Source organism: Galeopterus variegatus, unplaced genomic scaffold (assembly GCF_000696425.1).
Source record: "Galeopterus variegatus unplaced genomic scaffold, G_variegatus-3.0.2 Scaffold201, whole genome shotgun sequence".
NCBI lineage: Eukaryota > Metazoa > Chordata > Mammalia > Dermoptera > Cynocephalidae > Galeopterus > Galeopterus variegatus.
This window is the reverse complement of record NW_007726312.1, coordinates 738,244-763,893: the sequence shown is the minus strand read 5'-3', so window position 1 is coordinate 763,893 and position 25,650 is coordinate 738,244. Positions and strand designations below refer to the sequence as shown.

Below are 25,650 nucleotides of genomic sequence, written 5' to 3'. Positions count from 1 at the left end.
CCCCCCCTTCCTTTTTTTTTTTTTTTTTTTTTTGGCAGCTAGCTGGTACAGACAAATGCCTCCTCTTCTGCACCTACCACTTGGGCACCATGTTACTCCAGCCCCCTCTGCTTTATCTCCTCAGACCCTTCCCCTGTCACCCAAGCCTGGCCCTGACTCCCTAGTACTCCTCCTGTGTCCACTTATTACGATCCTTCCCCTGATGCCTAAGCCACTCCTCAGACTGCAGGTTCCCCTTAGCATTCGTCCTCATCATCTCAACTCCATTCCTGGAACCGTCTTATCTTATCTCTGCAGCCCTGAAACCCCTCCCCACCACTGCCAGTTCATCAGTCCTGCCTGCCCTTGTCCGACTGTTCCTCAGCCCCTCAAGACAACTCCTCCACCTCGCCACGGTCCTCTCAGTCCCTCCTGCAGTTCTGGCTGGGCCCTTCATCCCTCAGCCCCCACTGTAGAACCACCCCACATCTCATCCAGTGCTCTGGATCCCCTCGGCCCCTCCTCATGCCCTGTCCGGCTTTCACTGTCCCCTTGACCCCACTTCAGGCCCTATCTGGCCCTCACTGTCCCCTCGGCCTCTCCTCAGGCCTATTTGGCCTTCGCTGCCCCAGGGCCCCACCTCAGGTGCTGTCCGGCCCTCTCCATTCCCCTTGGCCCCACCTCAGGCCCTATCCCGCCTTCACTGTCCCCCTCAGTCCCTGCTGGGCCGCCCAACAGCCCATCCAGCGCTGTCCGTCCCCTCCGCCGGGCCATCAACCTCCCTGGTAGTCATCCCCAACCCTCCCCGCCTTCTCGCTTGCGCACGGCCGGCCGGACACTCACTACTCCTTGAGCAGCACCATGTCGCTTCACGGCTCAGCGGCTGCCTTCGGCCCGCCCGGCCTCCCGCCCGCTTCCCCGCGGCCGCTCTCCCCGTGGCCCGGCTGCCTGTGCGTCTTTGTCGTGGTCTGCTCCGTCCCTGCCGCTCTCGCTGCGGTCGCCTCGCCGGCTCCTGCCGCCCCGGCCTCCCAGCCTCGCGCGCCGCTGCCGACGCCGCCCGGAGCTCCGGTTCCGCAGCGCCGCGCGGGGGCGGGGCGTCTCTGCGGCAACCAGAGCGTCACACGCAGCGGTGCGCGCTGACCTCAGCGAGGAGGCGGAGCCTTCCCGGGTCCGCCCCCTCCCGTCCTTAAATGGGCCGCGGCGTAGGCGTCTGCGCCCAAGGGGTCCCCGGGGTGCGCAGGACCGGGACGGTAGGCCAGGCGGAGCAGACAGTTAGGTGTCCCGCAGGTCTTTAGGTGTGAATGCGTTTCTGCAGCCGGAAGGGATGCAACTGTAGGCTTGGGCCTTCCCGGTGGGGTGGATCGAGACCCAGGAAAAGGCTGTATCAAAAAAATATCAATAATAGCCAAATGTATGTGCAAGTGCTTGATTCCTCACAACACCTCTAGCAGAAGGGCACTATTACTATTCCCGTTTTATGAGTGAGGAGCAGGAGGTAGAGGATAAAATATTTGTTCAAGTCCGCAGCTAGTATGTGATGGAGCTGAGATTTGAACCCAACAGTCTTAGTGTAATGTCATTCATCCAGTAGATATTTGCTGAGTGCCTGCTGTATACCAAAGCCTGTGCTTTGCTGAGAGAGTGAACAAGGCAGATACTTTCTAGCCCAGGGTCAAGTCAGGGGTGGGTAGGTGTGTGGCTGGAGGAGACAGAGGCAGGCAATTAGAATGAAAAGGGGCTGTGAGAGGTGAAACACAGGTTTGGTGGGATTACACTGGAGGCGGAGGGGCACCTTACTGAGTGTGGGGGCGTAGTCAGGGAAAGCGTCCTGGAGAAAGAGATTCTAAACTGAGATCTGCAAGGGGCTGGGGAGGAGAAGAGAGTAGCAGGCAGAGTAAAGGCAAAAGCTGGAGCCAAGATGATGCATTTGGGGGAACTGAGATAAGTGACCTGAGCATAAAGTGTGGGGGCCGAGAAACTGCAGGAGGTGGGGGGAGGGTTGGGGCCAGGTAATGAAGTTCTTGGTGGGTGCTGATGAAGTGTTTGGAGTCCATCCTAAGGACCATGGGAGAGCATTTGAGGGTTTTGAGCAATGATGTGAGCAGGCTTAGTGTGTGAAGGCTCACTCTGATGGCTAAGTGGGGGAGAAGGGATGGAGTGGGCCAGAGAGGCAGGGAGACTAGTTAGGAGGCTGCTGCAGAAGTCCAGGTGAAGGTGGACTAGGACAGTGGTGGGAGGGAAGAAAAGGAAGGGATGAATTCAGGAGCAACTCAGAAGGTAAACTCAGCAAGATGTATTTACTACTTGCCTGAGAGAGTGAGAGTGAAAGAGGAGGTGAGAAAACCACCTAGGTTTCTGGCTGGGGAGCCTGGTGGGTGGTACTGCCTTCACTGAGAACCCAGGAAAGGCAGGTTGGCACAGACAGATAATGACTCCAGTGTTGGACTCATGGAGTGCAGGGTGCTCGAGGAGCATCCTGTGAGATGGTGAGTGGGCTGCCCAAGATAGGGACTTGGGAAGGGAGGGTGGAGCAGGTGGCCATATTGCTGTCAAGCCAACTGTGCCCCAGGACCACCCTGAGTATTGCTCGTGTTGGCCACTCATTCACCAATCCTAGAGTGGGAATATAGAAAGCTCCAGAAATCCAAGCCCAAGCCACTGAAGGGAAGTACGAGAAAGGAGATACATTATGACCCAAAATCCAAGGTTAAGTAAGTTGCTGGGACCCTAGTCCCCTGACCCCCTAGCATAGGGCTTTTCCCCCTACATAATTATCAATGAATGGTTATTTAACAAATGCCATGCTCTGGCTCTCTCCAGGAAGTAACCAAATCCTGCCCTCTGGGAGCTTGCAGTCTAGTTGGGAAAACTACATTTATTCATATACTCGTTGACTCATAAATATTGATTGAACACTTGGCCCTATCCTGGTTCTTTTTCTAGGCACTTTAGGATACAAGGGTGACTGAGAAAAATGAGGTCCTTCCCTTGCTGAGTGGGGGAAAGCAGAATATAAACATATACAGAAATCACTTTGGGTAATGGTAAATGTTATGAAGAAGCTGAACAGGTAACTCTGGCCTTGGCACCTGCATTAGTCAAGTGGTCAGGGAGGACTCTTGGAAGAGGCAGTGTTTACACTGAGACCTGAATGAGGAGAGGAGTTGTTGCTAAGCTAGCTCCTGAGTTGATAAGAGTTTTGTTGAGATGAGATTAGAGGGCTGTGCTGGGCGTTAGGGGGAAATAAAAAAAAAAAAAAAAAAAAAACATAAAAATACGTGAGGAACAGCCTCTGCCCTCCAGGAGCTCATGGAGAGGAGACCTTGCATTTGTAGAAAACTGTGATTAGCTTGTGATAAAGAGGAACGGTGCTGGAGATGCTTCAAGGAGCTGCAGGAAGCTCCCAGGACATGGGGGACTTGAGCCAGATTTGTCTTAGAAGAGGGAATGGATTCTCCCGAGAGAACTAGCAAAGGCAAAGGTGCAGGGGCAGGATTCTGTGTGGGCGGAATGGGAGGGGTGGGCTGGGGTGGGGCAGAGCATGCTGGTTACAGCATGAGTGGGCACACTGGCGGAGTTGGGTGTAGGGCCTTTGGGGGTTAGGGGGAAAAAAAAAAAAAAAAAAAAAAAAACATAAAAATACGTGAGGAACAGCCTCTGCCCTCCAGGAGCTCATGGAGAGGAGACCTTGCATTTGTAGAAAACTGTGATTAGCTTGTGATAAAGAGGAACGGTGCTGGAGATGCTTCAAGGAGCTGCAGGAAGCTCCCAGGACATGGGGGACTTGAGCCAGATTTGTCTTAGAAGAGGGAATGGATTCTCCCGAGAGAACTAGCAAAGGCAAAGGTGCAGGGGCAGGATTCTGTGTGGGCGGAATGGGAGGGGTGGGCTGGGGTGGGGCAGAGCATGCTGGTTACAGCATGAGTGGGCACACTGGCGGAGTTGGGTGTAGGGCCTTGAATACCAAGCTAGAGAAGTGTCCCTCTGTTCCATGGGCAGGGGAGCCATTGGAGGGCCTTAGGAACCCCTTCCTCATCTCCCAGAGTCAAATGCTGTTGAGATTTTGCCCCTCTTACTTCATCTCTTTTCAGTTCTAAAGAATTTTAAAGCTGATCTCAGACATTGTGTCATCTCGCCCCTCCATGTTTCAGCGTGCCTTCTAGAAATGTCAATATTTTCTTACAAATCCACAATGCCGTTATCATACTTAATAAAATTAATAATAATTTTTTGATTTTTATTTCATCCCCAGTTCATGTTCAAATTTCCCTGATTACCTAAAAAAAATGTTATAGTTTCTTTTAGAGAAGTTCAGTATCCAAACAAGGTCCACGTATTATTTTTTTTCACATTTTACTTTGAGTTCTGTTTCTTACGTCTCTTACTCTAGCAAGTTTGCTTCAGGTATGCATTGGGGTTAGCCGTTCGCTGCGGGGGCTATGCCGCTCTCTAACTGTGCCTTGCAGGGAACCAGCAGCCCCACTCTGGGAACAGACCCCCTGGTGCCTGATGCCTTGGACTCCAGCCCTACCACTTCCTACCAGTGTGACCTCGTATAAGTCACTTAACCTCTCTGTGCCGCAGCTTCTTCATCTGTGAAATGGGGACAGTGATAAGCCCCTGCCTCGTGGGATTGCTGGGACTCATTAGATGGGGCAATGTGCGTAAAGCAATTTTGCACCATGCACAGCACATTTGCATATTATTATTATTGAGGAAAGTGTGTTGTGAGGAAGGAGGGACGGACACCACTGCCCCTCAAAACTGCTTCTGCATGCATCAGGCTGAAAGGAGGAAAGAGAACAAAGTGACTCGGGAGTGTCGCGGCTGTCGTCTCTCTGCGTCTCTCTGTCTTTGCCTCGCTCCGTCTCTCCTGCTCCACTGCGCCTCTCTGTCCTCTTTCTAGCTTCCTCTCTGTCTCTCTTTCCCTCTCTCTCTTTCTGTTCTCCGTCTCTCTGTCTCTCTCCTGCCTCCTCTCTCAGCATTCCTCTGTCTCTCGTTCCTCCCTTCCTGTCTCCCCTCTCTGGGCATTTCTCTCTCTCCTCGCTGCGCTCTCAGTCTTCCTTACTGTGCTCAGGGAAATGCGCCCTTGGCCTGTGTTTCTTCTCTTTGCAGCTGTCTCCTTTCCCCTGTCTGCTCTCTCTGCTCTGTCTTGGGCTCTCTCTCCCCTTTGTCTTTGTGTGTGTGGATCTCCGGGTTCCAGCCCCTGCACGGTGTCTCTGGCTGGCTGGCCCTTGTGGCCTTGCTCGCAGCTGCACCTGTAACCCATCTCTGGGTATCTCACGGAGACTGTGTTTCACTGTTTCCGCCTTCTGCTCTGTCCCTTCCTGGCTGGGGAGAGCATGCTCTTCTTCCAGCCTCAGTCTCAGTCTGTTTTAGCCTCTTTTCTGTTTATTTCTGTCTGTCTGTCTGTATCTCTTTTTAAATATCATCCCCCGAATATTTATTGAGCAGCTATTCCATGCCAGACACTGTTGTCAGCACTGCAGGTAGAGTGGTGACCGTTGTGGAGCATTTCAAGGAGCACTCGTTCCAGTGGAGAGATAGACACGTGACCCTGGCTGCCCAGCTCGGTCCCCTGGGCAGAGAGAGCAGTGGGCAGGCCTGGCAGGGGAGAGACTCAGGCCTGTGAGAGTGAGCTGGCTGTGCTCTGAGCTTCTCCTGACATCCCCCGTCCCTAGGTAGGGACTGTGGGCTGCTCAAGAGTGTTAGAGATTAGAGTGTGGGACCCATTAGCCTGCTCAACAACATTCATTATGAGCCAGGCTGGAGGAGACAAAAGTAAAGCAAAAAAGCCCCCAGCCCATGTGAGGCCACAGTCTGTGCGGGAGACAAAGGTAATACCTGCTGGAGCAGAGGAAAGAAACAGCACATGCTTCGGGCACTCACGAGAGGTCAGGAAGCCTTTACCTCCTCCTCTTCCCTCTCCCTACCTCTGACAGTATTTGGCCTACATAGGGTTAAAAAGGACTTGAGCAGCTGTCTTTTATATATATATATATATATAGATCATTTGAGCCAACATTTGAAAATGGGGATATTTTATATAAAGCTCAGGATTTCCTGCTTCTCTTGAAAAACATCAGCAGATCTGGATATATGCCGTGCTCATTTTCACATGACAATAATTGGTTGAAGCTGCATCAAAGCTGTCCCCTTAGATGGGGGCTGCAGCTTCCAGGTCCCCCCAGTCCCTACCAAATCTTCCTGTGTCCCTGACATGGAGGTCAAGGTCTAGGTGCCCCTGTATCATCTGAGAGCTTATGCTGTGGCTCTACTTACACCGGAGGAACATTTCTCTGTGCTGTCTCCATCTAAAGTGGGAAAACGAAAGGTAGCAAGGAAAGGACGTGGTGGAGCCCAGCTTTTGAGTTTGCAGTGCTGGCCTGGAGCAGCCACCACACACATCCAGCCAGCGTCTCTGCCCTGGCTGCTGTGCAGGGGCCCCCAGGCCATCCACACCCTCCCCTGGGCCTCGAGCCCCCTCCACCACAGCGGGCTCCCTCCTTCCTGCTGCCACTGCTCAGGGTCCTGGTGGCAGCATGACCAGCTTGGTGGGAAATGTGTAGGAGGGACAGTCAGTACCATGACAGCTGCCTTAGGACAAAAGGAAAGGGGGGTCCCTTCAGAACCAGAATTCACCAGCAGCCTTGGTTTTCCCACCCAAGAGGCCTCTTATTTTGTCCCTCCCACGTTTCCAAATGGCAGTGCAGAGGGCCAGACCAACAAATGCAGCCTAGGAGAGAGGTGGGGTCAGGGAGCACACTGCAGACAAGTGACAGGGAGTCTGAGCAAGAGACGAGAGGCAAGGGGCTGTGTGATATGGGGAGAAATAGATGCAGGAGCCAAGGAGGAAGCAGTTCTTAGTCATTCTCAGCATACATTTATTGAGTGCTTACTGTGTGCCAGGAAGTAAGCCAAGTACTAGAAACAGCAGAGGGGCAGGAAGAGTCAGGGTCAGCGGCTGAGTTGTCAGAGACACTGTACTGACCCTGGTTAACACAGGGACCAATTAACCCTTCAGGTGCCACTCAGAGGGCCTGGGCTGGGTCTTTGGGCCTGGCCTGCTTAGGTGTTCTTTCTAGAAATGGAAAGGGATTCAGAGAGGCAAGATCCTTCCTCTCTTTTCCGTCCAGGTGGAGAGGCACACAGACAAGCTCCTGCACATTCCTCCAAACATATACACACCCTGACATGCCCAGGATACACCTCACAGTCTCACACACACACACATACACACAGGCACGGCCAAGCAGCTTTACAAGGGGGTGACGTGGAGGTGCTGCCTCCATGGCCGTGATTTGAGTCACCCTGCTCATGGTAAACCTGTCCACCATTTAGAGATTCTCTTGAGAAGCTTCTTGGCCAAGTCTAACCAGAATGTGAAAGACATAAAAGAGAAGTGAACAAGGGAATAACTTCTTAAGGCTTTTGCATAGAGAGGGGTTCTGAGAGGGGTAGGGGTCAGAAGATACAGATCTTTCTTTACTTGGCCATGAGTTTGTCCTGGTCAGAGCTGCCTAAAGTAGGGACCCTGCTACATGAACCTCCTTCCCTGTGCTATCTGCCACCTTCCAGGGTCCTGAAAATGGTGTTGCTACTGTTAGTACCTGTTAAGTGCCAGGCATTGTACCGTGCAGGTGCTTTACCTCCATGCTCGCTTAGCTGCACTGTGAGGGTACTATTACTGCCATTTTACAGATGAGGAGACTGAAGCTCCAGACTCGTCTAAGGTCACCTAGACAGGATGTGGCAGGGCCTCTCACCTGTGCTCTTCCCTCATTGCTTCCTCAGCAGGGGGTGATGGGGCCTCACTCTGAGAAGGGCCAAGGTCTGGGAGCTGCCCAGGCTGGTGAGAACCACTAACCTCAAAGACCAAGGGGCGTAGGTGGTAGCACGGTGCTGGCAGGGAAAGGCTGTGCTGCGCATGGCCGCCACCCCTGTGGGTGCTGCACCTCCTGTCCAGCACCCAGGAAGCTCAGTTTTCACCCCAGGGCTTGGCGGGGACAGGCTCACAGAGCCTACCTGCTCACTCTGACCCCTCACCCCAGGGGAGGGCTGCAGCCCGTGAATAACCAACTCACTTTGGGGGTCCTGGGCTCCTAAGCCTCATAATCCCACAGTCTGGATTTGAGGAAAATGGGCTACCATCCTTGAGTTGGGCCCCTAGTGATGGGCACAGACAGATAAGGTACCTCACTGCCCCAAGGACCCATGAGAACCCCTCGTACTGTTCTTCAAAGGGAGGAGGCTGCTGCTGAAACAGTCCCGATTCTGTTGAGAAGTCAGACCCCTCACCCCCACTTGCCCCTGGTTGTATATCTGCCCGAATGCACCACAGGCTGACATGCAAGTCCATCCAACATTCCAGTTGGCTGATTGTCCTTGTGCCACTGTCGGGACAGTCTTGCACATGTAACCCTGATAGTGGATGTTCCACCATTTTCAGTGTCCTTGGGGCCTAGGGCAATGTGATGCCCTCCTCAGACTGCACAGCCCAGGGCCATGACAAGGAGGGTTTTAGTAGTTCTTTTGACCAGGACAATACTGGGAACAAGAAGGGAAGGGAGATGGAGCACAATAGAAAGAATCCATAAGGGCCTGCAATCATATCTCTGGCCTTCCTAAGGGCTAGAACCTTCCCTATGTAGAGGCCCAGGCAGTGGGAACTGCAGGCAGAGGCCTAGAGGGTTTGGAGGAAGCCAACCCCAAAGGCATGCCTAGACCCCAGCGTCTAGGGAGACTGCAGAGGGGCTCCTAGCAGCACTCCTGAGGCTGGCCCAGCCTACTTTCTTGCTGATTCATAGAGGGCCTGGGGTCACTTCCCGCTCCTGCCCACCAGGAGACTACAGGACAAGGGGGAAGATCACAGGGCTGTAGCCACTTGGTGCCACTGCCTTTGATCAACCTGTGGTCCCTTCCCCATCGCACGGGACTCCTCTTGGGGGTTGGGGTGACCAGGGAATTGCTCCCCCAAGTACCTATCAGCCTCTGTGGCTGAGATGACTCTACTGAGCAGAGCTCACCCCACTCCCCTGAGGAAGCGCTTGGCTTCAAGAAACGGAGATCATGCCTGAGCCTGCTCCCCTTCCTCAGGCTCTTGCCACCCTGATCCAATAGCTTAGACCCATATGTGGGACCTGGTTCTAATCTTGCAAGTTACTCCACCTGTCTGGGCCTCAATTTTTCCAGCTGTAAAATAGGGATGATAGTATCTATTTAATTCCTAGATTGTTACCATGGTTCAATGATAATAATAGGCATCTATGTAACCTGCCAACTCTATACAGTCAGGACAGAATGACTGGACTCTGACTAGGGAGTGGGGTGCAGATGGTACCCAACCCATCTGGCTAGCCACCACCTTGGAACCCTGCTCCCACATTCGTGTCTCTAACCCCCACGCACTGTTGGCTCTGGACTGTTTTCCACCCTTAATTCTAGTTCCTCAATGTCTACTTCTTCCCACAAAGTGCCACACCCTATGGGTGGGTGACAGAGCCTGGGCGCTGCTGGGGGCAGCACAGGCTGTGTCTGCCCAACCTCAGTACATTTTCCCAGCTGGAAGGGCACTTACTAATCAGCATTTCACCAAACTTCATTGGGAGGACTCAAACTTTGGGAGGCAACAGAATCATAGTCAGAGGCCAGACCTGGGGCCTACATTTTTAACTAGCAGCCCAGGCACTTCTGCTGCAGGTGGTAGCTGAGCCACACGTGGAAGAGGGCGGCTCTCTTGCTAGAACCACTCCTCAGCAGCACACCCTGAGAGCCACAAACTTCATGAGCGTGTGGAAAGTGCTGGATGTAAAGAAATAGGTTTGGCTCTAACTCAACATTTCCTAAATTTAACCTTAAATTTTTTTTTATTTTGGCAGCTGGCCGGTACAGGGATCCAAACCGTTGACCTTGGTGTTATAGTACTGCGTTCTAACCAACTGAGCTAACTGGCCAGCCCCCAAATTTTAAAAAAAGTTAGAATAATCATTAACATATCACAGAACTAGTGTTCTGAGAAGTGGTTTGCAAAATGTCAATCCTGATTTTTGGGGGGTTTGATTTTTAATACTTGAGTAGGCTGCCGCCTAGAAGATCCATTGTGTGCAAGGTGCTCCACTGCAGAGCTCGGATTTGGGCCTGAGTCTGCTCCTTCCTGTTCCCCATTCATTCCCCCCACCACATCCTATCCTGTTCTGAGCTTTGCGGCTCTCCTGAGGCCATTCTGTCTTGAACTCAGGAGGAACCCTCGGGGTTGCAGAACAGTGACAGGAAATCTGTGTAGAGGATGACTAGGGGTTGAGATTAGCTCGTTTGGCTGAGATAAACAGCAGTGGAGGGGATGGCCCCCACTTGTCGACACAAGCCCAGTTTGTTTGAGGGGGAGTAAGGTCTATTACTGGCCACTGCCCCTCCCAAGAGGTCAGTCACCCAGAGACATGGTGAGCAGCTGGGTACAGCTGGACTGGTCAGTAGCAGAAAATCCGTCCTGCCTTTTCTTCTCAAGCTCAAAACTGGCACATGCAGCTGTTAACTGATATGCTAGAAGGGGCATCTCTTGCCAGAAAGAAAATGGATTTATTGCTTTATAAAAAGAAGTCTGATAAAACTTAAAAGAGAAAAAAACAACTAAAAACCAGCCCACCCCTCTCAGCACTCCCAGGAGGTCTCAGACACATTTCCGGGGGGCAGTCAAGGTGGGTGGGTTGGTGAGGGGGGTGGCCCTGGCCTCTCCCACATAAATAGCTCAGGGGCCCAGCTTCGGGGCCCTGGGCGGAGTCTGCCAGCAGGGGGCACTGTGGCACTGCAGATTTGGACAAACTCCTGGCAATGAGCAAGGCTGGCTCCTGGGCATTGGGCCTACTGCAGGCCTGGCTGGCACCTGGTCTGGTCTGTGAAGATAAGAGCAGACCCCCAGAGCGCCCTCCCCCCACCTGTACACACACATCCCACACACACACACACACACACACACACACACACACACACACCCCTCGGCCCCTCAGAAAGCCACTTCCCTGCCCAGGCCTGGACCTCCTTGTCTGTTTGCTGCAGGCTTATTTACACCCCTACAAAAGCAGCTGTGTATGGGTGGGGGGCACCCTAGTGGTGACCCTTTAGTTTCCTTCAGGTTGCAGAATGGACTGAGGGTGGTAGTGGACACGAGCTCCCCCACGGCCCTGAGGGAGGAAGTGAGGGACAACTCATTAGCCTTGTCCACAGCTCCTGAGGCTTTGTGTGAGCATCCAGCTCTCCATCCCCTCCCCAGGCTGTAAGCCAGGGGCGCTTCTCCACAGGCCTTGAATGGGAGGACAGGCCATGGACAGGCCACAGGGGGCTGGAATTTCAAGAGTTAGCACCAACAACAGGAAGCGGGTCCTTCCTTCCTCAGGCAGCCTCAGACTGGCCAGGGGAGGAGGTGAGAGGCCAGGCGGGGGTGCAGATAGTGCAAGCCTTTGTCCTCAGGCAGGTATGCTTGGTGGGCATGCAGCTGAGGGTGGGTGGTGGGCAGTGGATGGCAGACCCCTCTGCTTTGGCAAGAGGCAGAATCCAGACACTCGAGAGGGAGAGCCTGCTTGCAGGGGGTGCTCTTGACTGCTGCAGGTGCCATGGAGACCCAAGGCCCCAGGGTCCCTGGGGGGTGGTAAAGCAAAGTCAGGGCAGTGCCCGCTCCCAGCAGTAGGAAATCGACCCACCCTGGGCCCTCTCCTGTCCTTCTACAGAGCTCCAAGGCAGGGCCAGGGCTCTGGGTGGGGGAGTGTAGACTCCAACGTGGTAAAGGAGAAGGTCCTGGGGGTGTGTGGGGTCCTCTGGGGTGGGGAGGAGGACGTCAGCCAGTCACTGAAGCACAGGCAGGAAGCCACAGTTCTGAGGTGGCAGGCGCTACACGAAAGCCTCCCGGTTGGACGAGCCATTGATCTTGAGGAAAAGCTTGTCGTCCTCTCTCTTCTGCTGCAGCTGCTTCTCCAGCTGGCGTCGGTAGCAGACCAGGTAGAGGGGCAGGCAGAACCCCAGCATGCTCACGGCAAACAGCCCCACGTTCACCTGGGGAGGCAAGGAGAAAGCAGCTATCATGGGAGGTGGAGGACCAGGCGGGAGACTAGCGGGGGCAGTGGTCTTTGAAGGGTCAGGCTCAAGATACTCCCTATACTCAGGTTTGGGAAAGGGGAGAAGGTCATAGGAGATGAGAGGAGGAAATGAGACAGGAAGGTTCAAGAGATCTAAGGGCCCACTGCCTTCTACATTCCACATTCCAGCATCCAAATTCCCCAGTCCTCCACAGGCCACCCAGCAGCCCTTAGGGCCTGGGCCCTGCACCTGTGACCTACTCATCTGAATCTCTGGGGAGGGGTGGGGTGGGGTGGGGAGACAAACACATGGTACCTGGTTAAGAATCCTGGCCCTCGGCAAGAGGGGCTGAGATAGGAACTTTGCCCTATTTACATTTTTCTCCTTCTGCCTGGCCACCATTTACAAGGGGACCCAGAATTGATCCTGTAACCAAAGTTCCCAAACTGCCTGTCCCCAGGGCTCTGAAGCCCCATGGATGATGCTTCCCAGCTCCCAGTCAGCAGAGTGGAGCAGATGCCGTGACCACTGCCCCCCGACCCTGCTTACCCACAAAGGGTCTCCTTCGAGGGGACCCATCATCGCCAGAAACAGCGGCTGCTGCAGGAGAGCGAAGAGCGCACTGACCAGAGACTGCAGTCCCGTGAGGCTGCCAAACTGGGTGGAGGGGTACCTGGAGGGGCAATCGAGACCTGTCACAGCCAGTGTCCTTCCCAGGCTCTCCAAACCCTGGCCTGGCCCCAGGTGTGCTGGTGCCCCGAGTCTGCACCTTTGGTGCCAGAGAAGGGAGAGGCAGGGAAAGCCTCAGAGGACAGGGGGGCCAGCCCTCGGACAACCTTCTGCTGAGTAGTTCTGCAAAGTGTTTCTCTTTCAGACCAGCCCGAGGCCCCAAACTCTGGGGAGGGCCTGTCTCACCCAGATGGGCCCTGGGCCTGTGGGTGTCTGGCTGTGCTGGGTGGAAAGTGCAGAGTCAATGGGAGTCTGTGGCTTGGGAAACAGGCCCAGGGAGCAGGTTGGCAGCTGGGCCTGGTGCTGCTGTACCCTCATCCAGAGCAGCATTGTGTAATCACGGAAATTTGCCGTGACAGCTCTCGCCCAACTCCCTTCAGGGAAGGGAAGCCACAACTTCCATCAGGCCTGGGGAGGGAAGGTGGCGGACAAGTAGACCTGGAATGACCCCCATGGGACGCTGCTAGAAGGGGCAGAGATTTCTGGGTTAAATATCAGCAAATGTTGGGCTTTGCTACCCCCGAGGTGGGAAGGGGCTCCCAGCAAGGAATGAGCTGGTCTCAGAGTCAGAGGCAGTTGGTGATAGCATTTTGGTTCCAGTTTGGGGGCCAAGCAAAGAAGGAACAACTGTAGTTCTTTATGGATGTGTGGCCTCTTGGAAAAAGATATAGGTTTCATTTCAGCCAGGGCCTGAGAAGGCTATGGCCAGGACTGGGCCCTTTGAGGCTCTGGGTGAGACTGGTACATTCTGGGCTCAGTCACCCATATCACTGCCCTTGCTGAGGGCCACTTGAACTTCAACACTTAGCTTCAGGTGGCCAGAACAGAACCCCTGTTCGTCCCAGTGAGCAGCCAGGGCAGCCCCAGGAGTTGGTTGAGCAGCGGCCCTGGGGCCATGATAGCCACACAAGGGCACTGTCCCTGATGGGGACTGACTTCGTGTTAAATGCCAAGACCCATGGGCACCCAGCCATCTGCCCACTGACCCACCTCCTGCCAGACGTGGCCTTCCCCTGACCTGGTACCTGGGCTCTGATGCAAGAAGATGAACCCTGCTAGGGCAGGCTGGCCCAGCCTCTGGGTCTCAGTCCCACTAGCAACCTCCCTCAGGTCATGTCCGTGCCCTTATCCGCCAGACCACCCACAGCTTCCAGGACTTACACAGCGGCATACAGGCCTCCAACAGCAGAGTGGATGAATCCTCGCACAATGGTGTGCAGGATGAAGGAGAGGATCTGAGGGAGCAAGAGCAGGCTGTGAGCAGAAGACCACGAGGAACCTTCCTTGTCCCCTACCTTCCAATTCCTGAGGTCCTGGCGTTGGCTGGTACCAGCTCTACAGAGCCAGTGGTTGAATTTTCAGGAATTTTGTGAGCCAGTTGTTAAACAGTCATTATTAAAAATTAAATTATATAAACTTACAATTAAATTATACTAAAATAAAGGTAAAGAATACTCAGAACTCATCACTTCCTAATTATTTTACAGTTTTACTACTACCTATGCTGTTAAGGTTTTTTACATCTGTTGTGTGTGTGTCGTGGAAACACTATATGATGGTGTGTTACTGTGAATCTGTTTCCAATTCCACATCAGTGACATCATATTGGTAGCTTGAAATCACCCATGATGATTGCATTTACAACACAGAAATCTGCAAACATTACAAATTAGGGCTTCCCATCCCCACCCTCCCATGCCCACCCCGAGTCTGTTGTTAAATATGTATCAGCACAGCACTGAGTAGGACGTCACTAATCATGACCTTGATCTCCTGCCTTAGCCCAACTGAGGACTGTGCTCAAAGGTCTCCCTGTCTGGCCACTCAGGCCCTACTGGCAGGTGGCTGTCCCCACCTTCCGAGCAAAGGCTCTCCAGGAGGGCCTCTTCCCAGGACGGCCACTGTTGGCAGGCTCAGCAAGCTCTGAGAAGCACTTGTTAATGATTCCTGAGAGGCACAAGAGCTGTCCACATTGCCACTAGGACCCTGCGTTTGCCCTTTGTTTCTTTTGCACCCAGCCCTGCCACCTTGCTCAGCAGCCAGGATCTGCTCCTGGGAATGTGGGTAGAGGGGCAGGGGCTGCTCTCTGCAGTGTTGTGAGAGGGCTGGGCCAGAATGTGCATGTACATGCACACGCATACTTGTGCAGGCTCCCCTCTCCACTTCAAATGCCTTGTTGCCTTTCCACAACTTTTCTTCCAATGAGAACTAAATAAAACAAAAAGCAGATGACTCTTCCCACTCGGAACTGCCCCTTAACTGGACAAGGAGGCCAGGGCAAGGGTCTACCATTCTTTTTTATTATTTTAGGGTCTACCAGTCTTGCAGACAGGGCAGCCCATGAGGTCAGGGATGCATGACACTCCATTCTGAAGTTGGTACAGGTCTCCAGTGGCTTACCCTGGTTTGCACACCCAGTATCAGCACGTAAACATGAGAGCACCCATAGGTGGTGCACCCTTGGGTGTTCATGTACCCCAACACCTGCCCACTTGTAAAAAGGAAGGGACTTTTACTTTCCTCCTGAACCTGGCCCAAGATCCATCTGGACTTGGGTTACACCCATCTTGAAGCAATGCCATCACTCATGTCCCTTCAAAGTTTGTAAACTCGGGATTGGGGCCAAAACCAACGGCTAGGCCATTTTCATAGACCTAAGGGTGGGGCCAGGCAGGTAACAAAGTCTACCTTACTTGTTTGCAATCTCTGCCAAATCAGGTTTCAAAACCATCAGAAATCTTGTGCAAAGGAAATAAGCTTTTGAACCAACATGTCAAGCAATCATCACGGTCTTCCTCCCTCTCTGCAAGACAGAGACCCTGCGGGCACTCCTGTACTAGGGAAGCAGATGTTCCCACCAACCCCACAGATTGGCCAGACCTCTTTGGACATCAGATTCCAGCTGTCTGAGCAAATGCAAAACAAGTAATCGCACAACTGCCCAAACAGTTCTGGGAAATGGCTTGATGGTGGTATTCATGGTATGCAAGATGCCCAAACGACCAAGAAGAACAGTCTGTCTTCACAGACAGGAGTTCTGTGAAAGACAATCCAAGTTTCCTTCCCAGCTCACTCCCAACATCAAGCACAGAGCCTGGCATGTAACAGGCCCTCAGCAACTAACGGCAGGCTGCTTGGCTGGCTGTTGAACTGAAAGATGAAAAGTCACCATTTGCTTTGTTGATGGCTTCTGTGACACATCGTCTTTAAACAACATCCCTTCTGGTTGTCCTATACCCCACCCGTACTCTCCCTCTCCCCATACCCACCTGTAGAGGCAGGTTGGGAATAAGGCAGGTCACCCCAAAACCCACGAGCAGCAGGTTTGTAAAGGCGAAGGCCCGTGTGGCATTGGTGACCTTCTGGATCTGCCGGTCCCGCTTCTTCACCTTCTTCTCACCCCTGTGGAGACAAAGAGCATATGCAGGAGCTGAGGGGCTCCGGAAGCTGGGTCCCCCCAAGAAGCCAGGCCTTGGGAGTCATAGCACATGGAACAGCACAAGACTCAGAGGCCACCCAAGCACATTTGAGGGACTGTGTTGGGGGTAAATCGGCACTAGGGACACTCCTCAGTCCACTTCTCTATTGAGCACTGAGTGTGACCCTCAGAGAAGGGGTCTCAGATACAAGAAGACGGTCATCAACATGCTGCGCTGTTTCAGTGAAGACTGAGCTCAAATGACAGGGAGAGAAGGAGCAGACTGTGCCCAAGTGAGGATGTGGCAAAGCCTCACTTCACCTTTGGCTTCAAGTTCACCACGTCTCTTACAGGAAGCTGTTAATAAGCCAGATAATAAGCCAAATAAGGGAGCGAATGGACTTCCCCTTGGGGGGCAGGAGAGGGCGAAGGAGAAATAAACATGCAGCAGATGGAACTGGAATGGGCATAAATAACCTCTTGGCTGTCGGACCTGACCTAGATAACAGAGCACTCTCTATAATTATTTCCTTGTGAATTAACCTTTACTGATTCCACCCTCGCCACCCACACAGACACTCCATGGACGATCATGCGACATCTAAGAATGAATGCCAAGTGTTCGGAGATGTGCAGGGAGTCCCAGGCCCACCACTTCCTAGCTATGTGACCCTAGGCAAATGACCCCAACTCCTAGCTTCAGTTCCCTCATCTGTAAAATGGATCTGATACAAGCACACACCTCATCATGGTGCCACGAGGTTTAACTGAGATGCTGTGCATTAAGTGCCCGGCACAGGGCCTGATACAATAAACGGCAGCTTATTATATTAAGGTGGAGTCATAGAAGACCACATGTAACTCAGCCTCTGATCTGAGAACCCAGCCCTGATGGAAAGTAGGGCTCTAGTGCCTGTCTAATCCTCACAGTCATGAACAAGTCTATTAACATATTGTAGTTACAGCTACTACTCAAACCAAGCAGAAGAAACCTTGTAGGCAAGTGGGACGGCTTTAAGGTGGTCTACCCATAGCGCTGCTCGTGCCAAGGATCTGAGGGCCACCCTAGGGGCAGAAAGGTTTGCCAGCCAGTTGTCTTCACAGACTTCCCTCTGAGAGACCTAAGCGTGTGCTGAGCGGGACGAGTGAGCGTTCTAAAGCACTTGTGAGGGGCGCTGAGTGGCCTCTTCTCTTGCCTCTCCTGCTGACTGCAGACCTAGCCCGCCACCCTGTGCCCGCCCTGCCTACGCACTGGTCGGTGTCTCCCTCCTCGGGCTCTGCGGAGGTGTCTTCACACTCCTTCAGCCTCCAGTCCATGATGTAGCCGATGGCGGGGGCCGTCAGCAGGCACAGCAGCTGGAGCACGCCGAAGATGGAGGTGTAGAGGCTAACTGGGGAGGAAGGCGGGCTGCGTCATGGAGGCTCCTGGCAGACAGCCCCAGGTGGCAGGTGCTGGACAGAGTCTGGGAAGGGGCCAGTGCCCACAGGCCCTTCTGGGGTCTGCCCCAGAGCCCCTTTGTCATTGTGGGTCTTGAACATAGCCCAGAGACCTTAACTTCTGAAATCAAAGCTGGAAGGGCCGGCCCGTGGCTCACTTGGGAGAGTGTGGTGCTGATAACACCAAGGCCACGGGTTCGGGTCCCTATATAGGGATGGCTGGTTGGCTCACTTGGGAGAGTGTGGTGCTGATAACACCAAGGCCACGGGTTCGGGTCCCTATATAGGGATGGCTGGTTGGCTCACTTGGGAGAGCATGGTGCTGACACCAAGTCAAGGGTTAAGATCCCCTTACTGGTCATCTTTAAAAAAAAAAAAAAAACTGGAGCAAGGGGCAGGTCATCCTATTCTCTGCTCCAAATTCCCTGCTTGTTTGCAAGAAACAGCTAATGAAATTCAGTACGTCACAGTGACTTCCCCAGAAGCTCCAGGAAGTCACTGTGACATGGGAACCACAAAATTACCAATGCCCATGACAAAGGCTGTTGTGTGACTGGCCATGAGATTTCTGCCTCTGGAAATATATCGGGAAGGCACGACTCACAGGGGCTCTGACATAAGGGCTTCTGTCTTCAAAGAGACTTAAAATTATGGTGGGATTTTTCACAGAAATTGAAGCTGAAAGTTGATGGCCCCACCCCCACCTCCACCATTCTAGCAAAGAGGATGTTCAGAGTTGGAGGTGAGGAGTTGAACAGACACTGGCCAGGAAGGGGTGCTGCGATGTTCCCTGGAGAGCCTCCCTGCTTACCCGTGGCCATCACTGCATCCAGAAAGTGAAGGCAAAAAAGCAGAAAGGAGAGAGGTTAGTGGCAGAAATCTCCACAGCTGTTATAGAGAGATGGGGAGAGGAGGCAGGCTAGCTGTGGGCCTGGCACACACTCTGTTTCCCACCGAAACCTGACTCCGAGCTTGTGCCAGGGGAGGCCGAGCTTGCACCACCAGGCTTCTGGGAATGGATTTGGGAGAGGGCCCAGCCTAGGCGCCTGCTGACATTGAGGTGCCTCAATCACGTGCAGCTGGTGCCTTGTCACAGGCGGGCTGGTGAGTCAGGCCTGTGGCGCTGACCAGGCACCATGACGGGGAAGTGGCATGTGAGTGGAAGGCCTGGCAGAATCAGAGTCCCCCACTGCCATGCGGCCCCACGGGAAGGTTGCTCTGCCACAGTTATCTCCTGCTGACTTGGAGAGAGGGAAAGGTCAAAGAATCTGCCCCAGACACCAGCTAAGGCATCTGACACCATGGGTCTCCAGCAGATAGCCAGAGCTGGTCTCCCTTCCACCCCATTGGCTCCCTCTCCTCGCAGCAGCCCCTCTGGGCAGAGCCAGGCTGTGGGAATTGGGCGTAACAGGTCACAGGATGGGAAAAACCAATGCCCTGACTGCCACAGACCAAACTTCCTGGCCTGACTTCCTCTACTTCTTGAAATTGATTTTTTTTTTTCCTTTTTTTTGTCTTTTTTACTGACCGGCAACGGGATCGCAACCCTCGGTGTTGCGCCCGCACCACGCTCAGCCAGTGAGCAGGAACCGGTCTCCACATGGGATCTGAACCCTTGGCAGGAGCGCCGCCGTGCTCCCAAGCGGCGCACTCTCCAGTGTGCCACCGGGCCGGCCCGAAATTGACTTTTTGAATGAAAGAAATAGTTGGAAAAATTCCTCTTGGGCAGCAAAAGATTTCTCCGAGAACTTGAGTAGAAGACCATGACTCAGCAAGGAGATCTGCCTTCCAAGGACCAGTGAGGGACTCTCTCTGCATATTTCAGGGTGGCCACCTCTCTGGTCCTGAGTGTTTGTAAAAGAAGGTGTTTAGACATGATAGATCGGCTTTCCCCCAAGTGTGTTCCACATATTTTAATGAGTGTCACATAACAAAAAGGGTTCCTGTGGTAGAAATGTAGGGGAACACTGTTGGACTAAACAAAGCTAAATAGGCTACTTTTCCTGTAGGGCTCCTTAGGGCCTTTACTGAGTAGCGATCATCACGAATTTTTGCAAGGGCCCACGATGTTCAGTGTTCCCTTGTTTTGCTTTACCACCAGACTCCCATGCTCTCAGTGGAACTAGTGTTACTAGCTTTGCTCTCTTTTCCTTTTTTGAAAACTGAATTTTTGTCTCCTTTAAAAACAGATATTTGATTCCTTATAATGCCCGGAGTATCTCCCTTTTGGTAAAAACAAGTAAACCAACAAAAACGTTGTGCACCAGTGAGACTGCCAGTAAAAAGGATTTACCAAATGTGTTTGTCCCACTTAGGGATGACTAATGCTGACTCAGCTCAGGCCCTGGGGAAGTCCTGTCTTTCCTGGTAGAATCAAAACCTCTAATCAGATGAAGACCTTCTGTGCTGTCTTGGAAAAGTGGCGTGTGGGTTATCAGTTCCGTTTACAGAGCTAACAAGCCTCAACTGGATTACCCGTTCTAAGGGAACTCTGCCTTGCCCTGTTTTGTTCAGGATGCAGGTGCCAGTGCAGGCCCAACTGCCACAAAATTTGCACGCACCAACCCCATGGCTTCCCGGGGGGCGGGTCTCGGCGCTGGGTGTGATTTGCTATCTTTCAGCAGCACTCAGATGGAATCCACTGTCCTGTGTGATATTTTCATTTACAGACACGCACATCAACCCTCCCCCTGAGGCCTGGAAAACATACACCACACACCCCAAACACATGGAGCTATTTTAGACCTGCCTTCTCTCCTATACCAGGAAGCCCTGATGGGGACCTGAAAGAACAGGTGGGACTGGCTGTGATGGAAGAGCTCGGACAGGTGGACAGTGCCACTTCTGCTAACTGCCATTTCCTAGCCCTGCTGGTTTGGGTCAGCCTCACATGCTCCAGCTGGCAGCCAGTGGGCTCGACACGGGCCACTGGGAGTGACCAGCACTCTCAGGTGCCCTCCTGTGGGGCTATCACCACAGTCCGGGGCCACCTACCTGTGCTCTGGTCGCCGCTGACCAGGAACTTGAGAATGTTGTTCATGGCCCCCATGTAGAAGATGAGCCGCAGCTGGGTGACGCACATGGTGACCAGGCTGAGCAGCAGGATGGGGCTGAACACGCTCTGCATGAACGAGGGGGCCACTGTGGGGAGAAGGCAGCGGGGCTCAGGGCCGGGGCTCACAGCCCACCCACCCACCATCCAGGGGTCGGGCACATGGGGAGGAGGCCCCATTTGCAGACCAAGTCACCCCACGCTGGAGGCAAGGAGGTGGGTCACTTAAGGACGGGGCCCTGGAGCTGCAGCTGGGTCCCCCAGGTGTGTGAAACGAGTTGGGCGAATCCCGTCACCTCCCTGAGCCTCAGTGTGCTCATCTGTAAAACAGGAGTGGGGGGCCACCTCCCCTTTGGGATGAAGTGGGAATTCACTGAGATGATACCCACAGAGCCCTCAGTGAGCACTGGCCCCAGTGAGGGGGGTGCTGGGGCTGTCCCTCCCAGATCTGGATAAGCTGCCCACTCCTGTTGCCAGGCTGCAGGTGCAGATGCCCGGCTGATGTCTCGGGCTGCGCAGTGGGTACCTGCAGCATCAGGCTGGCACTTCACCTCCAGGTCGACGGTGGACAGGCATAGCTTGTGGCCCTCCTGCAGCACCCCTTGCTCCTTGGCGCTCCTCATGGAGCTGCCCACACTGAGGCGGCGCCCTACTGTGGTCACCTGCTTGTAGAACTGCTTCCCTGTGATCTTGTGGTCAAAGCCCAGCCAGCTGAACTTGATCTTCACCCTGGAGGCCACAAGACAGTGTCTGTTGGTGCTGCCTCGGACCCTGGCTGGGGTGAAGGCGGGGGCAGACAGCACATCTACTTACGAGTAGTCCATGTCCTCTGGTCCTGGGAAGGGCTCCAGAGGCCAGTTAAAGAAGCAGTTGAGGAAAACCAGCCCGGAGCAGCCAGCCCAGACCACGAGGATGATGATGAAGGGGACGCCAAAGTCGTAGATGAGCTGTCAGGCACAATGGGGGGGGCAGAGTTGGCAGAGGGAAGCCAGAGCAGGCAGCCCCTGCTCTCCCTGTGCTGAGCTGTGGGAAGAGGCATAGCCCTGTCACCTGGGTGTGTGGTCATCAGATACCCTGTGTGCTAATAATCCCAACTTGCCTTCACTTGCTAGTAATCTGGGCCTGGCATGTCATTAATCCCTTGTGCCTCCACCTTGGGCCAAATGTCACCACCTTGGAGAGGCTTTCCCTGACCACCTCGTTACTGTCACATTGCTGTCTCACTGGCTCAGTGAACAGCCCTGGCTGTGATGACTGTGCTTCTTGATTCATTTACTTTCTAGTATTAGTCTAGCTCCTGGAGGACAGGAACCTACTCATCTTGTCCACTGGTGTTTCTCCGGCACCTTGAAGAGTACACACGGTAGGTGCCAAAAAAATACTCAAGAGATGGACAGACTCTCTTTGCTCCTGTGTGAAATGGGCGTACCACTGGCACGTGTCATGGTGTCGTGGTGGAGGTCAAGTAGGTGCGGTCCTGGCAGTGCTCAGGTCCTGGCAGCCTGCTGAGCATGTTAGCTGTTACTTTCATGACTACCAGCAGCTACACGAGAGTCACCAAAGTACTGGCAGACAGCTGCCCAGCTCCCCAGGGAAGAGACCAGCACGCAGACACCGAGGAGGAGGGGGGACTTGTAGGCACCTCTGCACTCCAGGAGTGTGGGAATCCCTGGAAATCCACAGGACGGCTGGCCCCAGATTCCTACCTCCTGCCCCCTAGATCCCCAGGTGACCAGCCCACATCTGTGACTCCCTCTCCTCTTTGGCAGCACCCTGCCACACACACACCTGAGGAAAGGGGCTTTTGCTTGGTGCTGGTGCGAGAGGAGGGGGAAGCCCCTGCTGAAGCCTTGGTAAGCAACAGGATTTGGGGTAGGAACAGGGGCTCATCACCTGTGAGGTGTTTGCTTCATCCTGACCCTACGTGACTTCCACGAGCTCAGAGTCCTGCCTGGGAGGGAAACAGCTGAACCAACTTGGCCGAGAGCAGCACTTCGGCTAATGAGGAGCAACAGCCCAACAACAACAGGCTGGGGGTGGGGGAGGCTGGAGCCGGACTCAGGGCCAGAGACAACTAGCCCACCCCCTTTCCCTACCCCAGCCCAGAAGCACAAAGACAGCCTGCGGTTAACCCTGTAGTGATATGCTGGAACCTTCTGTCCCCGTGGGCCCAGTGGTTCTCTTTTCCTACTCCTGGGGTGCGCAGGTGCATCCTACCCAGAAGGGAGGGGTGGAGAGGGGCCACCCCTGAGTGCCCATAATTACATCTCTTTTCTCAGAGAGCTGAAGGAACCTGGGGGGAGGCCTCATAAAATAAATGCACTGGAAACCCACTGGTCACAGCTCACCTTGATTCCTGGAAAGGTGACTGCCGAGGAGGCATAGGATCCAATCATCAAGGCAATAAACGTGGACCGAAGGTCGCCGAACATGTTGGGCAGCTGAAAGACAAGAAACAGGAAACCTCAGCTGAGAGGATGCACAGAGGAAAGGTGAAGGAGGCGGGAACAGAGAATGGGGCGTGGTCAGGCACCATTTCTCACCTGCTCGCCTTCCTGTGTAATTCACAGGGGTCATTACTGCTAACTGAAAGTTTTTCCTTCCCGGACTGAGCTTGATGAGGGCAGGGAAGGAGAGTAATGAGGAAATCAGACTCCAAATGAAAAGACATAGTTGTTTGACTTTCCGGCGGGCAGGAATCCCACCTCTCTGCGCCTGGCATAGGCAAGAGGATTTCTCATCTTTGCAGGTTACACTCGAGATGCCAGAGAGCAAAGTTAGGAGCCTCAGGCATCCCTCACCAGGAGAAAGCCTGTTAAAAATAAGAATCTATTTGGAGATAGCCTCATTTTATAAATAAAAATATCAGTGTCCCAGAAGGACCAGATGTCAGCAAAAGCTGCTTTCGGTTTTGAGGTTTCTGGAAGGTGCCAATCAGGATTCTACAATTCCCTCTGGGCAGACAAGGGAGCCAGCCCGGGATTCCTGCTTCTGAATTTCTAAGTGCCAGTAGGGGATTCTCTTCCCACCCGACGTTTTGCCCTGACAATCAGCGCCTGGGGAGGCCAACAGTAAGAAAGGCTCAGGCTCTCTTCCCAGCAAGGCCGCTCTCAGCATCTCACTTCAGCTCACTCTGGGTGCAGAGCAAGAGAGGGCCCAGGTGAACATGACTTTAAGGCTAAACCCTCAGAGATCCCACGGAAATCCAGGCACGGCAAATAACCAGATAAGGGGCAAAGTACATCCTCCCAAACAACCAGCCATAGCTTCTCTTTAACTGTAAGGTTACACCACATGTTGAGAAGTTTTCCCATCCACGCCCCAGTGTCCCTGGCATCGGGCACTGTTCTCTGGATAGCTATGCCAACCTACGTCATTGAATTCAGGCTGCTCATACGGACTTAATCTATGTTCCCTTCCCCATCTGTCTTGAATCATTTTGTTTTTATCAGACATGGCTACCTGCGAGGAAATTCACTGTTGCTGACTGAAGGCGGTTTGAACTTAGCTACATGCCTGTCCCTCATCATTTCTGCCTGTTTTGCCCACAATTAAAAATGAGCAAGGAACGTCATCAATATTGAAACATTCTGCACTTCACAGGACACCACCAAGAAAACGAAAAAAATGCACAGAATGGGAAAATTTTTATGAATCACATACCTGAAAAGGGGCTTGTATCTATAATATATAAAGAACCCCTACAACTCAATAATAAAAAGATAAATAACCCATTTTGTAAATGGGCAAAGGATCTGTGTACACATTTCTCCAAAGATATATGTATGGCCAATAAGCACATGAAAAGATGCTTAACGTCATTAATCACAGGGAAATGCAAATCAAAACCACAATGAGATACCACGTGATACCCAATAGGGTGGGTATAATCAAAAAGTCAGATCATAACAAGTGCTGGTGAGAATGTAGAGGACTTGGAACCCTCATGCACTGCCGGTGGGAATGTAAAACGGAGCAACCACTTTGGAAAACAGTCCGGCAGTTTTCAAACAGTTAAACATAGAATTACCAAATGGCCCAGAAATTCCACTCCTGGGTATATGCCCAAGAGAAAGAAAAACATATGTCCACACAAAAACTTGTACATGAATGTTTATAGCGGCTTTATTCACACTTAGTGGAAATAATCTAAGTGTCCATCAAAGGATGAATGAATAAACAAAATGCGGCATATTTACATAGTGGAATATTATTCAGACATAACAGAGAATGAGGTAGTGACACATGCTGCCTTCGTGGATGAACCCTGAAAGCATTATGCTTAGTGAAATAAGCCAGTCACAAAAGACCACATATTGCATGATTCCATTCATATGAAATGTCTAGAACAGGCAAACCCATACAGATAGAAAGTAGACTAGTGGTTGTCTAGGGCCAGGAGAGAGGGGGCTGGGAGTAAATAGGGAGGGACTGCTAATGGGTACAGGGTTTCTGTTTGGGGTGATGTAACTGATTGTAGTGATGACTGCACAAGTCTGTGAATTCACTAAAAAACATTGAATCGTACGTTGTAAATAAGTGAACTATATGGTATGTGAGTTATATCTCAATAATGCTGTTAAAAAGAACATGAGTAAGAAACTTAAAAGGTTTTGGGATCCCAGGGTTAAAAAGGAACGAGAACAAATCTGTAGTGTATGGCCAACTAGGCCGCCTTATGGTATGAGGCTGGGGGGACCAGCCAGGCTCCCCAAAGAATTCCCAGCACCCAAAAAGCTCTTCTCCCAGCCCCCATGTGGAGTGGTCCCTTTGTCCTTCCAGACTTCTGGGGGGTGGGGGGAGCAGAGGGGGACAAGGGGCACACAGAAATTCCTTCCAGCAGGAGACAAAAGAAATGTGATGTGCTCATGTGTGCCCGGCACACCCAGGTGAGCACTAAAGGTGGCTGATCTTCACATGCCTGCCTTCCAAGTATGCTGCAGTTCAAAGGACTTGCCGCAGTTCCTGA

At 52.9% G+C, this 25,650-nt stretch overlaps 2 protein-coding genes across 2 annotated transcripts in view; both read right to left on the bottom strand.

Annotated features, from left to right (window-relative positions):
• LOC103584905 (phosphatidylinositol transfer protein alpha isoform-like) overlaps positions 1–1,064 on the bottom strand; it is a 28,285-nt gene extending 27,221 nt beyond the window's left edge. The window contains exon 1 of the mRNA XM_008565720.1: positions 823–1,064. Within this exon, the coding sequence (XP_008563942.1) occupies positions 823–842 (20 nt within the window). The 5' untranslated portion in view covers positions 843–1,064. The remainder of the gene's footprint in view (positions 1–822) is intronic.
• A 9,484-nt stretch (positions 1,065–10,548) lies between these two features.
• Positions 10,549–25,650, bottom strand: part of SLC43A2 (solute carrier family 43 (amino acid system L transporter), member 2) — a 36,612-nt gene continuing 21,510 nt past the window's right edge. The window contains exons 6-15 of the mRNA XM_008565709.1: positions 23,030–23,122; positions 21,495–21,628; positions 21,208–21,410; positions 20,624–20,770; positions 18,441–18,452; positions 17,445–17,583; positions 16,044–16,176; positions 13,936–14,009; positions 12,595–12,718; positions 10,549–12,021 (exon numbers count right to left, since the gene is read on the bottom strand). Of these exons, the coding sequence (XP_008563931.1) occupies positions 11,860–12,021; positions 12,595–12,718; positions 13,936–14,009; positions 16,044–16,176; positions 17,445–17,583; positions 18,441–18,452; positions 20,624–20,770; positions 21,208–21,410; positions 21,495–21,628; positions 23,030–23,122 (1,221 nt within the window). The 3' untranslated portion in view covers positions 10,549–11,859. The remainder of the gene's footprint in view (positions 12,022–12,594; positions 12,719–13,935; positions 14,010–16,043; positions 16,177–17,444; positions 17,584–18,440; positions 18,453–20,623; positions 20,771–21,207; positions 21,411–21,494; positions 21,629–23,029; positions 23,123–25,650) is intronic.